The sequence below is a fragment of the Aulonocara stuartgranti genome, assembly GCF_965226115.1.
Source record: "Aulonocara stuartgranti genome assembly, chromosome: 15".
NCBI lineage: Eukaryota > Metazoa > Chordata > Actinopteri > Cichliformes > Cichlidae > Aulonocara > Aulonocara stuartgranti.
The window spans coordinates 14433471-14449333 of record NC_138951.1 but is presented as its reverse complement, the minus strand read 5'-3'; the positions used below and the strand labels follow the sequence as shown (position 1 = coordinate 14449333).

The 15863-nt window shown below is 38.8% G+C and overlaps 2 protein-coding genes across 2 annotated transcripts in view; both read right to left on the bottom strand.

Moving 5' to 3' along the window:
• rsph3 (radial spoke head 3) overlaps positions 1-2868 on the bottom strand; it is a 66496-nt gene extending 63628 nt beyond the window's left edge. The window contains exon 1 of the mRNA XM_082506961.1: positions 2856-2868. The gene's annotated coding sequence lies outside the window, so the exon portion shown is untranslated. The remainder of the gene's footprint in view (positions 1-2855) is intronic.
• Positions 1-15863, bottom strand: part of ppp2r5a (protein phosphatase 2, regulatory subunit B', alpha isoform) — a 62080-nt gene that overhangs the window by 14487 nt on the left and 31730 nt on the right. Inside the window, exons 3-4 of the mRNA XM_082506958.1 lie at positions 5016-5117; positions 4807-4899 (exon numbers count right to left, since the gene is read on the bottom strand). Of these exons, the coding sequence (XP_082363084.1) occupies positions 4807-4899; positions 5016-5117 (195 nt within the window). The remainder of the gene's footprint in view (positions 1-4806; positions 4900-5015; positions 5118-15863) is intronic.

The following is a 15863-nucleotide window of genomic DNA, read 5'->3' as shown; positions in this document are numbered from 1 at the left end:
ATTCTGTCTCTCACAGTTGAAGTGTACCTCTGGTGCAAATTACTGACCTCTGTCATCATTTTAGGTGGGGGAACTTGCACAATCGGTGGCTGACTAAATACTTTTTTGCCCCACTGTATGTACAGACTCAGTTGTTTCTGAAGTCATTTCTCTTTTCTGTTGTTCAGGATTTATTCGCTCCGAGTCCAATTTCAACAGCTTTACAGTTTCACATTACCTGGGAAAACAATGCAGACACAGCACCCATGCATAACTGCAAACATGACTCACTACGTTGAGGATTGAGTGGAGTACAAATTTATAAAATATACATAAATCGCAGAAAACCGACACACTAATTCCAAAGTAGCTATCCAAACTATCTGCAAGATGTTGTGCTGATTTCTTTAAAGCAGGACTGCTTCATAGCACCTGCTAGAGTAACAACATTTCTCCATCAAAGTGATGAAGTAACTCAATTTGTCAGGAGTCATTTTCAAAGGTTATCCACCAACACTTTCTAATGTTTACTTTGTGATAAATGTATGTTATGAAAAAATGTTAACTTATGTAACTGTAACTAAATATTTTATTTATAAGCCAAAACCAAAACAGTGATTAGTCGTTTCCATGAAAATACCCCGAGGGGGTCGGAGCAGCAGCAGGGCTGAAACAATAACTTGATTGACAGAAAATGAATCGCTCTGATCTCTCAGCTGAACTTTATTACACCAGATTGACTATCAGTGATGACAAAATGTTATGTGGATGTGAACATTGGAGGTTTTTTTTAAATGAAATGAAAGCATGCTATTCAGACATATTGTTTGTGCCTTAGGTAATATAAATATTTAACAATGACAGGGTGACACTGGATAAAGTCATCGGGAGTATTTTTTCACAAATAAGGGAGGTCTATGTCAGATTTAATTTCATTAACCACTGAATATGTAAAGGAATATATGACAATATTATGAGTCTGCACAGATGACAACCATGGAAACCAGTTATTACTGAATTTAGAGTACATGTTAAAAAACTGGGCCCCTCTGATAGACCTGTCCAGGTATGCTGAGACAACATGAACAGAGACGTACTGTACATGCAAGATGAGTTAAAAACTGACTGCAATGACTTTCAAGTGAAACAACAGCTTTCTATTTGCGTATAAAACCTCAGGCACTCACTGACACTGACCGGACAATGTCACATTAACGGCTCAGCTGTACTGCATGAGAATGACACGGCACTCTGTGTTAGCAGATGTGACTTCAGTTTTTGGGCGTTTTGGAGGTCCTTATTGATTGTCAAATAAATAGCAATGCATAGCTGCTAACAGGGATATCATATTATTGCACCATGCTCATACTTGTGGTTTCTCTCACTTCTTTAATTAGTGCCTCCTCTCCTCTGGCCATCTGCCTCCTGCCTGTGACCCGTGGTGAGAGGACTCTTCAAACAATTAGTCCATCTGTATTCACAAGCTGTTTTGGTTATTTAAGATGACCACACTTTAGTGTGCGATTCAAAACATCAAGTCACATTGTCACATGAGATTTTAATCAAAGGTAGCGCCAAATATAAATTAAAAACAATATTATCAACACTTTTAGATCTGAGATCATAAATGCAGCTGTAGTTGAACGATAAAAAATTATTTATGATGTAGCTGTGCCAAATGTCACAATGAACTGACACCACTGTAGCATGAAGCTCCAGATATTCTGTTAAAATATCTGTTGAAATGACTCCTCCAGTCAGGAGGCAGTTGCAAGCCCAATTCCCCCCAAAAACTAAAACTATTTCATGTATGTCACGTTTGCAAATCCTATTGTTTTTACTAACTACCTGGTTATTGTTTGCATTTACAGTTGGGACATTACATGAGATCGTTTTATTTTAGGGCTTTTTTCTGAGTATTGTTTACTCTTCTTCAGGATTTGGTGCTTTTGCAGAACTCTCACTTTCAGTTTTGGTACACTTGCACTATTTTGACATCTAAGAGGGAGTTCTGCTTTCCATTTTTAGCAACCTCTAACTGGTTACATACCATGCTGTAGGTGTTGGTTGATTGCCACAAAGCACTTGTATTTAATTCTGACTGACTTTGTGTTTGCCAGATGACGATGAAAACTTTAAAAGTTAGATGAAGATGATGACCCTGCAAATGCACTTTCTTCAAACATGTCTCAGTTTTTCCACCTTCAGTCGACTGCAGAAATGCTGTGGCATGGCTCCTTGGGTTAACCACCTTACTTTGCTCTGCTACATCAGGCTGAGGAATTACTTTGTCAGTTAACTACTATAAATCTAGCCATGTTAAATGAACAGTTCTTAACATCTTATTATATATTGTTTCCAATATGCAAAATGCTGAGAATATTACAAAATTTACGCCTTCCTTCTTTCTAATTTCAACAATTTGCAAGCATTTAAACAGGGCCGAGTTGTACCCATTTTTTTTGACCTGAGTGGTTTTTGTCATTCTGGTCAAAGCACAAAAGCAATGAGGAAATACGACAGATACTATCAAACTCCTCATAAATAAGCTATGAATGTAACCATCTATCAAGTCACTGAACTGCAAGCCACGAGCAATGGTCTGGTTACATTCTGGACATGCTGCAAATCGATTACAGGAGTCACACAGAGAAACAGCCATATAGTCTTACATAAAACCAATTTACGATCACCAATTAACCTACCCACCATGACTGAATTATGACAGAACACTGTAAACCCCGCAAGTACAGGGAAAACATGTAAACATGAAACAGAAAAGCCCAAACAAACATACTGAAACACCATACCACCGGGGCAAGAAGATCGGCAGAATTCAGTCATAAGGAACTGCACTCCCCAAATTTTCCAACCACAAGCTAACAGTTAGCTTTACATGCATTTCTTTTTATCAGTTTGTTTTTCCCCCTCACTCTAAACTGCTGTGTTTCGTTTTCTGTATAGTCCACACCCATTTTAACGGGGGAAATGGGTGTGGACGTTCAGTGATGCAATAATAGAAACATGAAATATTAATAGAGTGCAAATTAACTGCAGGGTTTATTTTAGGTAGGTATGTAACTAAGGTGTAACGACTAAGTTACGGCAAAGTACAAAGGAAAAAAGTTTTATCAGTATAAGACACAATAAGAAGAATTTTTCCTTGTGTGGTGTTGGAAGCTCATGATTTTGATCATGCGTTTCCTTCCAGAGAGAAAATATTCTTGACCAAAACTAGTGAACCTCTATCTCTTCCTCTAGCTATCCAAGCCTCTTCTGTGTTTTATGAGCACCTTAGAAGTATCTTTGAATACTCAGTCTCATGCTGTGTGTACGCTTTCCTTAAGAGTAAACAACTGGCAGCTATTTAAAGCTCACAAACGACACACTCGCATCATGGAAAGTCAGAGCAGGCACCTCGGATGTGCCCCAGCCAGCATTCCAGACCTTGTGGTTCCTTTTAGTTGCTGCTTCACAAGAAGTGAAACATTCCTGCAGTAGGTGGGTACAGATCCAGGACACATGGAGACGAGCTGCAACATATTAACAGTCTGATTCATCTACAGAGAGCACTGAAACCTGTGAACTCCCAAAACACATCACAATGGGCTTTAATGACTCGTGTTATATTTAATCACGCACACAAACTCCAGTAAGATGAGACACCACCTGTAACAATTAGCAGAATCTGTAAATGGTTGCAAGAATTACCTGATCAATAGTTTTTGTCACATTCAAGCAAAAACAGCAAAAATTATAAGTGTCCATTCTTCCTCCCTCTCCACCTCTTTTTGCAGCGAGGTGCTCTCAAACATTCCCAGAGAAATGCTGTCCTGGATTTGCCCTGGAGTCTCATACCTCTCACCTGAGCAGAGATCAGGTACCCAACCTACCCTACCTCTAGACTGAGCGCATCAAAGGAAGTTCATTTCGAATTATAACGTGAATATGCTAAATAACAAAGCAAATAAATAATTATCAAGGACCAAACTATTGCTAAAAGACTTAAAACACAATGACACTTTCATTTTTTCTAATATGTGCTGGTCAATAATATACAAGCGGAGAGAAATCAGTGAACTCTATATAAACAATATCAGAAAAATGTTCATCAAGAAAGGTTACCATCATTTTTTTGTGAACTGCTAAAGCTGCAAATGTTGTGTTGTAGCAATGCTCCACACATAATGTTCACAAAGGTTTATGTTATCTTGTCTGGTTTTAATTTATTGACCTAAACACACAATTTCTTATTTCTTTGAAATCCCTATAACCTGGTCGTGGTATGGTAATTTAGAAACTGCTTATTTACATCATCATCATCATTATTATGAAAGTTGTCTGAAGTGTTCTTTGGAGGGGACACATACCTAAAAATAATCAAAGGCCTTTAATATTACAACTACACTAATGAAAACAGTGGTTGGAGACTGCTCCTTTTCCTCTAGTGTTGCCAACTCTTGAACCACTTTAGACGTTGTTGCTTTGGAAATGATTTCTTTGAAGACATCTTGCTTTAAAAAAAGGTCTGCAGGCCAGTTTCCATCTGTAATGGGACTTTTTTGTGTCAAAATGGCAGTAACACAGAGTCAGTGTGCTATCAGTCTTCCACTGAATGGAGCCAAGTTAGCAATTGGATTCAATTGAAGCCTGAAAGCATCTGCAGTCAGTCTAAGTTGGACAATGAAGGTTTGGAGACGGGTTTCCTCCCATCAGGTAACCTATGAAATCACATCAAAGCAGCAGGTCTCCACAACTACTTGCAATCAGTAAAATAAATAAAAAGAATAATTCAATGCACCTTCTTTTCAACAAACAAAAACCCACCTGCAGAACAAACTTCTGATCAATATATCTCTTTGCAATGCTGGGTTGGAAATCTGGATTCTCCAAGAAGCGCAGAAGAAACTCATAGACCAGCTGGAATATCAAGAAAAATTCCAATTTAAATAGGAATATCCATTTTGCAGAGGTTGTGACATAAAAGTATTAAATCAGAGCGGTTCAAATCAGAGAGTGAAACACAAGATCCTTACTTGTATGTGAGGCCATGCAGCTTCCAGAGTGGGCTCATCCTCTTCTGGGTCAAAATCCGGATTGTCACTTGGTGGGAGAACCCGGAAAATATTGGTGCAGATCTGCATGGGAAAGGGAGAGATTCATTAACTTAAAACCAAACCAAATGAAAGTCGAGGGTTTAACTTTTAAGGAGTACATGGAATACAATGCAGCAGAAGAACACAACATTATTCACATGTGTTCTTTACTTCTAAGCTTCTCACAGTGCGACCTGGATTTTCTGGCTTCTCTCAGCTTTTTATGTCTACAGGTTTTTTTCTCGTCTCCATTTTCCCACAAAGTTTTGTTGTGTTTAACCAACGATGCATTTAGTTCCCTGATACTAGCTACCTTATTCAAAATCTGTTACTATAATTGGCTTTCACTAATGCTAATTCTCACACCCCGCCTTGTTTTCTTTTATTTATTTATTTTTTTCAATCGAACATTGTAAAGTAGTGCAAATGATCATCATGTCCTCATAGTGTGACAAAGCTCTTATTGAGTTTAGGTACAGATATTTTGTATAAATATCAAACAACTGATGCTACCTGGTGAACCAAAATAAACTCTATAGTCCACTGCTGTATGGCCTGATTGGAGAGATGAGATCTTAGTGATAAGATCAGGCCAGCTAAAACAGCAGTAGAGAAAGGCATTCAGGTAGGTTTGTGTATTTTGTTGATTGTTTAACATGATTATTTTTTAACTGAAATATCATGGAATTATTCAATGAAATCCTTAATCTATCAATATAATTAAAAACCAAGTGAAGGTGCTGGCCAACACAGGGAACGTCAATGTTTTTGAACACGAAGCCTGTCTCGCTGGTCTGCCCCCTATGCAGGTGCAGGCAAGAGATGAAATGAGAGCTCAGGCTCAGAATAACAGTTAAATATTCCTTCACGGGATCAGAGTTGGAAACCTTGTGAGTTTTATTTCCTCTACATCAATGCTGTGTGTTAAATCTACACTGCAGGTATGTTTTAATTGAAACCCTAATTTTGCCTCTTTTGTAAAATTTGCCACTTGCACAGACTACCTTGTGAGCTCTACACAGAATGATGCAGAAGTATAAATTAAGCTTTAGTCGTCTTGTCTGCACTGAATAGTGTTTGATTGGAGCTTTTTTTTTGGGGGGGGGGGGGGGGGGGGGAGCTTTGCTGTAAAGGATAAGGGTATGCTTGGTTATAACGCAAGAGCAAGAAGAAGCTTTGTAGTAAAAATGAATAAAAAGGCAACCGTTTTATCCTCATTTCTTTATTCTCCATACTTGTACTTCTGCTGCCAATACAGGACAGCACCTGCAAAAAGCCGCTGCCAATTCTGCAACCCCTTATTTAAAATTCTATAGCAGAGACAATCACCGGTAGACAGGTCACCGTCACCTTGTTATTTTTAGCAAGAGTAAATTTGAGAGTGACACACAGGGCAGCAGGGTGCTGGAAAAGCTACCATTATGTGATTGGATGCACACTGTCACGCTGAAGTGATAAAGACAACATCAAATTAACTATTGGCAGCTGGAAAATCCAACTGACACTAATGGGAAAGGAAGGCAGCAAAGAAATTTAAAACCAGACAGTAGCCCAAATTCTGACAAGCTCAGTAATCCACTGAAAACTTTCTATCCAAATGCAGTTATTACATTTACACAGCAAGTCGGAACATTACTGACATCTTACTAGAACATATAATTAAGGTTTGTTACACAATGCTATCAAATAACCAGATTCTACATGGATTTGAAACTACAATCTATAAGCCTTGCTCTGTTTCTGGGACTCTGTCATAGTCCCAGAAGAACTATAGTAAAGTTACAGCACTTTGATTGGTTGTGAAAACTGCAATTATGCTTACACAAGTTTTCCATTTCATACCTCAAGAGGAATGAAGAGTTGTAATTATGTAGTAATTATTGATCTACAGATTGCAAAAATGAACTGATACTGATGTTTAAAAAGAATTAAAATTCTAATGCTAATTTTTTTACAGTGCACTTCTTCCTCAATAACAACTATATCTGACCTTTTATTTATTTATTTATTTATTTTTAAGTCTTTTTGGCTTTTATAATTTTGCCACCACAAAATTAATGTCACCTTACACATAGACCCCTGACCGATATCAGACCCATCCAAAGCAGCAGTTCTGCACAAGTGTCTTAAACTAAGATGTGCAAGATGATCCCACCCTGCTTCAATAATGTTGAGGTCCGGGCTCTGGGGAGGCCAAACATTGACTCACAGGGCTCCACTGTGTTTTTCTATCCAGGTATGCTTTTAGTGCACTGGGATCACTGTAATGCCGAGAAATGAAGCCATTGCCAACCAGATGCATCCCAGATGGTACTGCATGTTGTATCACAGTGACCTCCTCAGTACATTATTGATTATGATTTATTTGGACTCAAGTTTCGACTTACCACTAGATAAGACCAGTTTCTCATGATTTTCAGGCCAGTTCTTGTGCAAATTGAGATACGTCAGCCTTTTGCTTTGCATCTGTGGTAGATAATTTTTGGGCCTGCCACTTCTTTTGTCCTGTACTCGTCCATTCCCCCAAAAAATTTAAAAGGAAAACCTGCACACCATGCCTATATCTGTCAAGTTTTCTGCCTGATAAACTGCATCATCTTTGGCATTTATCATTGATTCCACCAAATAAATGGCCTGTAATAAAAACAAAATTTTTTTTGTGATAAGCTGCTAGTAACAAAGTGCCTAAATATGTCATTTAAAATTGGTTCTTTGCCAAGTTGTCTGTTGTGTGCAGACACAAAACCTTTTCCTTGAGTTAAGTGCCCTTTTTATGCTTGAATGATTTATATTTAAGTGCTTTAAAAAAAAAAAAAAAAAACATTCCTCTGAAAATGGTCAGGTACAAGGACTGAAAATGAGTGAATGTCCAAAATAAAAAACTAAAAAGCACATAGGAAAAAAGTGTTGATTATGTGTAGCAGAGATGTACATTTTCTGTGGTTATATGCCGTTTTGATTCTTGTGAATGCAGATTTTCCTTGTGATCCCTTGAGGAAAGTTATAAGGCAGGAACGCTGAGATGGACAAAATTAACAGTTTCTCTCAGAGTGAAATGATTGCTGCCAAAATTTCCATCTGTCACTGTCAAAAACCTCACTTGATGCATTTTTTATAGGTCAGCGTCTTTGTGGAAAAACATTCACTTTTTATTTCGTGCATGTGAAGCTCCCTTCCGTGACTTGCTCGGCTGTCTCAGAGTTGCCTTTGGTTTTAAAGCCCCTTAAAACATTTCTAAATAAAAAAACACAATGGACATGACCAGATTATAGTCTAAAGCTTCAAGCACATATGCCCAAGAACATGAACAAATGATGATTGCTCTTGCAACAGTACAATCTCTTTCAATTCGATTTATAGCCAAAATGTATACTTTGTTTTGTCCATGGAGCAACAGCCTGAAAGCAATCTAAATTACTCAACTTGGACAAGCAAACAAAACTCTGGACAGCCAGTAAACTCTCCACCCCACTTCTAAGAGATGAAATATTGTTGTTTATTTGTCGGCTGAATCTCAGGCCAAGTCTCTCTGAGCTTATACAGAGTTGGTGGGAGTGTCCACTGAGCATGGTAACCTTCAATAACAATGCTTAGGTTACTGTGACATCCAGATGATCCAGCTTTGATTTCATTACTATTTTAGTCTAATTTCACTATTAGCTGAAAGGAATGTATGACGTTCAATCTGGTGATGCCACAGCCCATCCCCTTCAAGGATGAATGAGCCCTTCAGCTCGCCACTGTTCCTGTACTGTGCTGGTATTTGCCTGTGTGTCCTTCCTGTTTCATTAAAAGAAGTCTGATAGTGTTGTGCAGCTGCTTCTGTGAAGATGAAAACACCACCTGGCAATTGAAACTCCTTTACATTAAGCATCTTGTGCATTCTTTAGCCAAATGCTGACAAAATATTGGTAGCCTGAAAATGTTATACTTCTTCAGTTGGAGATTCAGGTTGATTGTTCTTAGGAACAGTAAGAAACAAAAACATTCACTATCTGCCAGACCCAAAGTATCCAGTGTATTTTGGTTTCTAAGCTAAACAGGAAAAAAAAAAAAAAAAAAAGATTATGTTTCCCTGTTCACCGACTCATAATATGGCCTGTCAAATTTCAGAAAATAGAGAAAGATGTCCATCACTTGTTCCAAGAGGTAACATGCAAAACCATATTTGGGGTCATTTGCACAGGAACCAGAAATACTCAAATTTAATATACTGGACCTAGCAAGTTTTAGCAAAACCTAGAAAATCTAGGTAATCTGTTTTTAAGCCATCTGGAAAAGAATAACTTTCTGTTCAACAACTAGAAGTTAAAGAACGGATAGCATATCTATATTAAGTGAGGACGTGCTTCCAGCTCCTAACTACTCTGGTTTATTAAGGCTGTTGTGTTTTAACATGTTTTAATGCTCTGTATATTGTTCTATTTAATCTGAACAAGCACCTAAAAAAAGAAAAAAAGAAAAAAAAGGGAATGGTCACCGTTGGCCTCTCTCGGTTTTTATTACCACTATTCATTTTAATGCTCAGTTTTAAAACCTTACGAGGTAACGACAGCCCAGCCCATGCAGCAGTATGTTGATGGTAAACCTTATATTGTGGATGGCCTATCTCAGCTGTTCTCCTGACTGAAGTTTGGTCCGGTTACAGCATCCTGCCATGCGATTGCTTTTGTCTCTAACCTTCAGGAAACCATCACATTAACTTTTATCAAGTGGGAAAAAAAAGTTACCGTTCATCCTCTAGCTTCACTGTGTTTATGTTATGCTAACCATAGGTGTGTAGCTAGGCACCACATAGCACATCATTATACACCAACTAGCCCAACTGCAGCAAAACTAAAAAAAGTCACTGCTGTTATTTTTGTCTTCAATTATGTCGGAAGAGAAAGCAGAGCTGTACGTTAGAATTTTTTCAGAAATCTCTCAATCAGAACATAGTATATCATGTTTGGGTAGAAACTAGTGAACCAACTTCCTGCTAACTTCTAACTCTGTTAAATGTAATAAATTCTGTTTTTGTGGATGCCTGGATGTTAAACTTAATTGTTACACCTGGTAGAGCTGCAATGCTGATCATTTTATTAAAGATGAAAGAATTTAGACAGTTTTTAACTCTCAGTGTTGCTGCAGTGTTTGCTTGACTTTGGGACCTGAAGAGGAGTTTGGACCCGGAAACGGCCAAGGACGTCAGACTTAAAGACTAGATAAAGAAGAGACTCATTCAGGTGGTGGCTTATTGTCACGTCTCCAACCTCATTCTTGCAACGAGCCAATTGGCTTCATTGTCTTTGCTGCTCCACTTCTGCACACATAAAGACCACTAAAACACTTCTCCAAAAAAGAAATAAATAAATAAAAAATTCAAAGCTGAGCTGTTTACAGCCAATAGCAAATACATAAAACTTAGTGATTCTATAGTGACTCCAAATGATTAAACATGGAGGTACCCACGGTTGATCCTCAGTGCAAATACAGCAGCATCCAAAAGTAGCTTTAAATACATACAACACTACATGCATTTCCATCCATTAAAAGACACAGACGCTGTGTTATTTAGTCAAATTCACAAAAGAACACAATAATGGTGGATTAATCTGTAAGAGGAACATTACACAACATATCGCCACCTACTCAGGTTTTTCCAGCAATCCTGAATAATTAGGTACAGGCACATCACATAACCTTATACTTATACCTTCTGCATGATAATTACATGCAACACAGCACATCCAGGTGAGCAATAAACTTTCCCAAGGGGGCACAATTAGGGCTCAACTATAACAGCTACTCTTCTCAGTAGCAGTTTAATATTGACCAGAATTGAGTTCCGCTTGTAGATGTGACCCTCCACAACATCCCTTTTTCTCATGTAGCCTCTTGGGGAAATTCATTTCCACTTATTAAGTACATAAAGATTTACAGCTTCAGGTCTGACCAGATCCGAGGATGCATCACTTGTTTTTAGGTAACTTTCCAGATGCCTGTAAAATATATTATCCTATAGTAGGGTTTCTGCCAGTGTAAATTATAAGGTCCCACTGGACTCTCAAACATGACTTCGATATATTTGTATAATTTAGAAAAAATGTTACAACCTTCAAGTCAGCAGATCTATCTTGTTGCTTGTACACATGTAATGTATTTTTTTATTTTTTTTATTTAAACATTCAAAAAAGGTAGAAAAAAATAAAGTTAAAAAAAAAAAACATTTAAGGGACCCAGAAAATATGATATGGCTTAATACCATTGTGTCTATTCAGCTGAAATCAGTCCACTTATGTCTACTTCAATGAGATTAAATATGACAGATGAAGGATGAAACTTGTGCATCTGACTTCCTCATCGGTCCTCTAGCAGAAACACTGATCTGTAGACTATGCCGAAGTTGATAAGATAGATAAATGACCTCTATTAACTTTTCTTGGTTGGAGACAGATCATTGACTGAGCTGAAATCAGATGACAGCCAAATGCCCACAACATTCAAGAGTAATGAACAAGGAATAATCTGAACCACTGGTAGTAAGGTATTTAACATCTCAGAAGAGCCGTAACTTCATTGGCTATTCTTTGTCCTGATTCACACCGTCTATGTAACATATTTCACCACGCAAGCAGCAGGCATGCTTATTTAATTCCCCAAGTCACCACACAATATTGAAAAATAACTACAGTTGGACAAAACAAGACAAAATACTGTAGGAGGATGGCAAATATGGGAGGCGAGTGAGAAATTTTCACGCAGGGGAAAATGAAGCATGTGAAAGTGACGTAGGAGGAAAAAAAAAAAGAAGCTGTTCTTAAGTGACGGTGCTGCAGCTGAAACCAGCGTAGGCTCGCTGATGATGGGAAGCTGGGTCAGTCTTAGGGTGAGCGCAGTAGCAACCAACACCTAGCAACACACAGGATGAGAGAGGGGGAGGAGGATGTGGCAAAAGTGCAAGCACTGAATGCAGTGAATGAAAAATGTAGGAGATCAAGGGAATAAAAGGGGAGTTATCTCATTTTCAGCTAAACCTGCAGTCTTTCCATATGACAAACTAATGAAAACTGTCTGACAGAGGTGAAGTAACACTAATTATAGAGCTGTCAGAAAAGGCAAAAACCACCTTTCACTCAGATGAGAAATCTTCCTGTTGTACTCCTGTGATCAAAGCAGTCCTCTCTGCAGCAGAATCACTGCCATCACTTTAAACACTCACCTCTTCATTATCATGTGACGCCAAGCATGGAGTATGCAGGAGAGCTATTATCAAACCAGTTTTCTGATAGTGCCGCTGCTATTTGTCTAACCTCTTTCAGAAGCCTGTCTGTACAGACAGCTGTGAACTAGGCTTACCCTTTAAGCTCAACCCATGTTTCTCTATTATAAGCAGCACTGACAAATGAGATTATAAAGAAATGACAATGCCAGGAGTGTTTAAAGTAACAAACCCGATAACCTGCTGGTGAGGGCAGGTTATCAGGTTGGCAGAGATCCAACCTTGAAAGAAAGCATCCCCCTTTTGTAAGAATTTATCCAATTCAAGGTTACAGTCTCATAGTCCTACAATGGCTTGTTTTTTTATTTATTTATTACATTTTCTGGTCCCTCAACTCGGTCCGGTTCCTAAAGGAGCTGAGCAGAGGTTTGTTCACCTTCTGGGTGGAGCCCAGACTTCCACACTGCAGCCTGACCACCTGTTACTTATCACCCTCATTAATAACCTACATTTATGGACCTGTTTGTGCACCCAGTCTCTGCCCGATTGTCTGTCTGGAAATCACACTTACCTATGTTACTCATGCAAACTTGTCGATTCCCTGCGCTAACTCCTTTGTCTCCCTGCTTCCTTAGGTGAAGTGTGGACCATTTACCAGAATCAGCTACCCATTTTGGTCGAGCTGGTCCACTTCTCACTTCTGCAAGCACCTTTAGCGGGTTCACCTTCTCAACTCACCTGCCTGCTCCGATGTTCTCTGCTCTTGCGGAAGAACAAAGTAGTGGCCTCTCCCTCAGGATTTCTCCCTCAGCTTTTTAATGCTTCTTTTCCACTAGCACCTACTCGTCTCAAATTAACTCAACTCTACTCTTTTTTTAGGGTTTTTCATTAAATGGTAGTACCTGGTACATTTTTGTTGCCTATTCGGCCAGGGTTCCAAGGGAGCTGAGTCAAGCTGAAAATGTTAAGTCAAAAGACTGCATACCACTGATTTGGCCAGGGACTGACCTCATTGGATGAGTCATGGGAGCAACTTCTCTACAAGAATCAAACCCGCCACATTTGAAACTCGGCATAAATAATTACGTATTCCTATTTTCAGTTTCTACTATAGAAGTATCTACTGAACAATTGTCTAGGCCATGAGCTAACTACTGTAATTTTTCACATTTGTCATGTGGGAAAAATTTGCATATTGTTGAAACTCAATTTCTTTTTCTCATAGTAAGATTTGTCAGGGATTAAATGCATACTTTAAATGTGTCATTACACTGATAAAAAGCAGAGTTAGACTGGTCTGGCCCAGTTAAAATCAAAGTGGGCTGTATGTCTCAATGTCCTACATTGTTTTGTTGTATTTGTGCTGCATACAAATGAGGTCACGGGAACTTTGGACAGCCTTGCTATAACGACCCCACTGACAATGTAGTTGTACTCAACTGAAATGAAACACTACCGAAGCAGAGTTAAGTTAAAATGAGTTCAGGTAACCTGAACCCTCTGCACTCACACTGAATACACCTTGTGAAAAATCATGGGAAATAACTCCTCGAGTCTCCCAGAATACTGGCTCTCTCCTCCTCCGTGGTCTGCCCCAGTTCCCCAGAGTCATCTTAAAGTCATCTCTCAGTTTATATTTAAACCTGTTGATACGCTCTTCTTGACTCGTGCATTTGAGTCTACCATTAACTACTGGTCTACATGGCCCATGACATACAGGGGAGGCTGGGCGCAGCTGTCACTGATTGGTGTCTTACTAACCATGTTTCTACAAACTAAAACGCTAAACAAATTGCATCAGCGTTGACATTTACTGCTATGAAACGGTCATCACTACATTTTGATTTGAGTTGTTGTTTTTTTTGTTTTTTTAAATTGCTCTCCCCGCTTTTCATTCAAACACTTTTCACACATCATGATTGAAAAAGTGCAAAAGCATATTTTGCACGCATCGGATCAAAGCATATTTTAATGAGCAGGCAAATAACTAATAACTTGTATATAAATTATAAATTAACCACAACAGCTATTGCTTTTTAATGGCTTAATATGATTTATTATGATGACTCTAGGAGTGAAATTATAACACATTCTTTTGTTTTGTTTTTATTACTTTGAATTAATATGAAGCAATCTCTCATGCCAGGCCGAGGCAGATGGCAAAATAACCATCTAAAAAGCTTTTATTTACCACGAAACTGTGGATATTTGCCATGTGTGCATGCATATGCGTTTAGCTAGTCAACTGTGCCCTCCCTAGAGACATGGAGCAACATGGAGGCAAGACAGGTGGCGCAAAGATGGTGTTAAGCAAGTAGATCACAACTTGCCATTACTGTGAGAGCATTAAAAGTTTAACCACAAAAATCTGAAAGTCAGCGTAATATTTCTCTTTTAATGGTGAGGAAGCTTGAAGTTTGTGTGCTGTGCAGTTGTAAACAAGTTTTGCTTTTTTGGCTTCTTTTTCTGTTTTAGTTTCAAAAATAGAACAGAACATAAACTCTATGTGTTTAAAGACACATTGGGGTTTGGCAATGCATTTCATATTTCTATCAACTGAATTATGATGACAAGAAAGAAAGACACCAAAGGAAAAAGAAAATATGAAAAAGAAAAGAAAAGGGTCACCCAGACAGAACCAGGTCACTGCACCCCAGCCACCGCAAACCTATGTCTATATTTTTGTTCTAGATCACCCACAACAGCATAAAGAGGAGTGGCCCACAGACCGGCTGTACTTCTGACACTGCCTCCATCTGACAACAGACACTCTCTGCAGGTAGAGAGGCAGTCCATGGACTGCCAATGGACTTCCCACGTGCTACTACCGCTAAACCATTAACTGAGTAATTGCACTGTTAAAAACACCTTAAGAGTTACAAATTTCACATAAATCAAACCCTAAATCAGTAGCTTTAAAGCATGACATGAACTGCTGCCCACATTAGTAAGTAGACTCCTCGACTCAGCTGTGCCTGTGCTCACGGGTATCCATCATGATGATCTGCAGTGTGGAGTGAATCACTGCAGCAGTGACTGTTGTGTTTCTAAATGCTGCACATGACTCATTACTGTACTGTGGGAGGAAATCGGGCTGCTCAGGCCACCGGCTGCAACCACAAGTCTATACCATGATAAAACCTAGTATGTCCAGCTCACTATTCTTACCTTTGAATCATACAGTGGGGCAAAAACGTATTTAGTCAGCCACCGATTGTGCAAGTTCCCCCACTTAAAATGATGACAGAGGTCAGTAATTTGCACCAGAGGTACACTTCAACTGTGAGAGACAGAATGTGAAAAAAAAAAAAAAAATCCATGAATCCACATGGTAGGATTTGTAAAGAATTTATTCGTAAATCAGGGTGGAAAATAAGTATTTGGTCACCTCAAACATGGAAAATCTCTGGCTCTCACAGACCTGTAACGTCCTCTGTAAGAAGCTTTTCTGTCCCCCACTCGTTACCTGTATGAATGGCACCTGTTTGAACTCATCATCTGTATAAAAGACACCTGTCCACAGCCTCAAACAGTCAGACTCCAAACTCCGCCATGGCCAAGACCAAAGAGCTTTCGAAGGACACCAG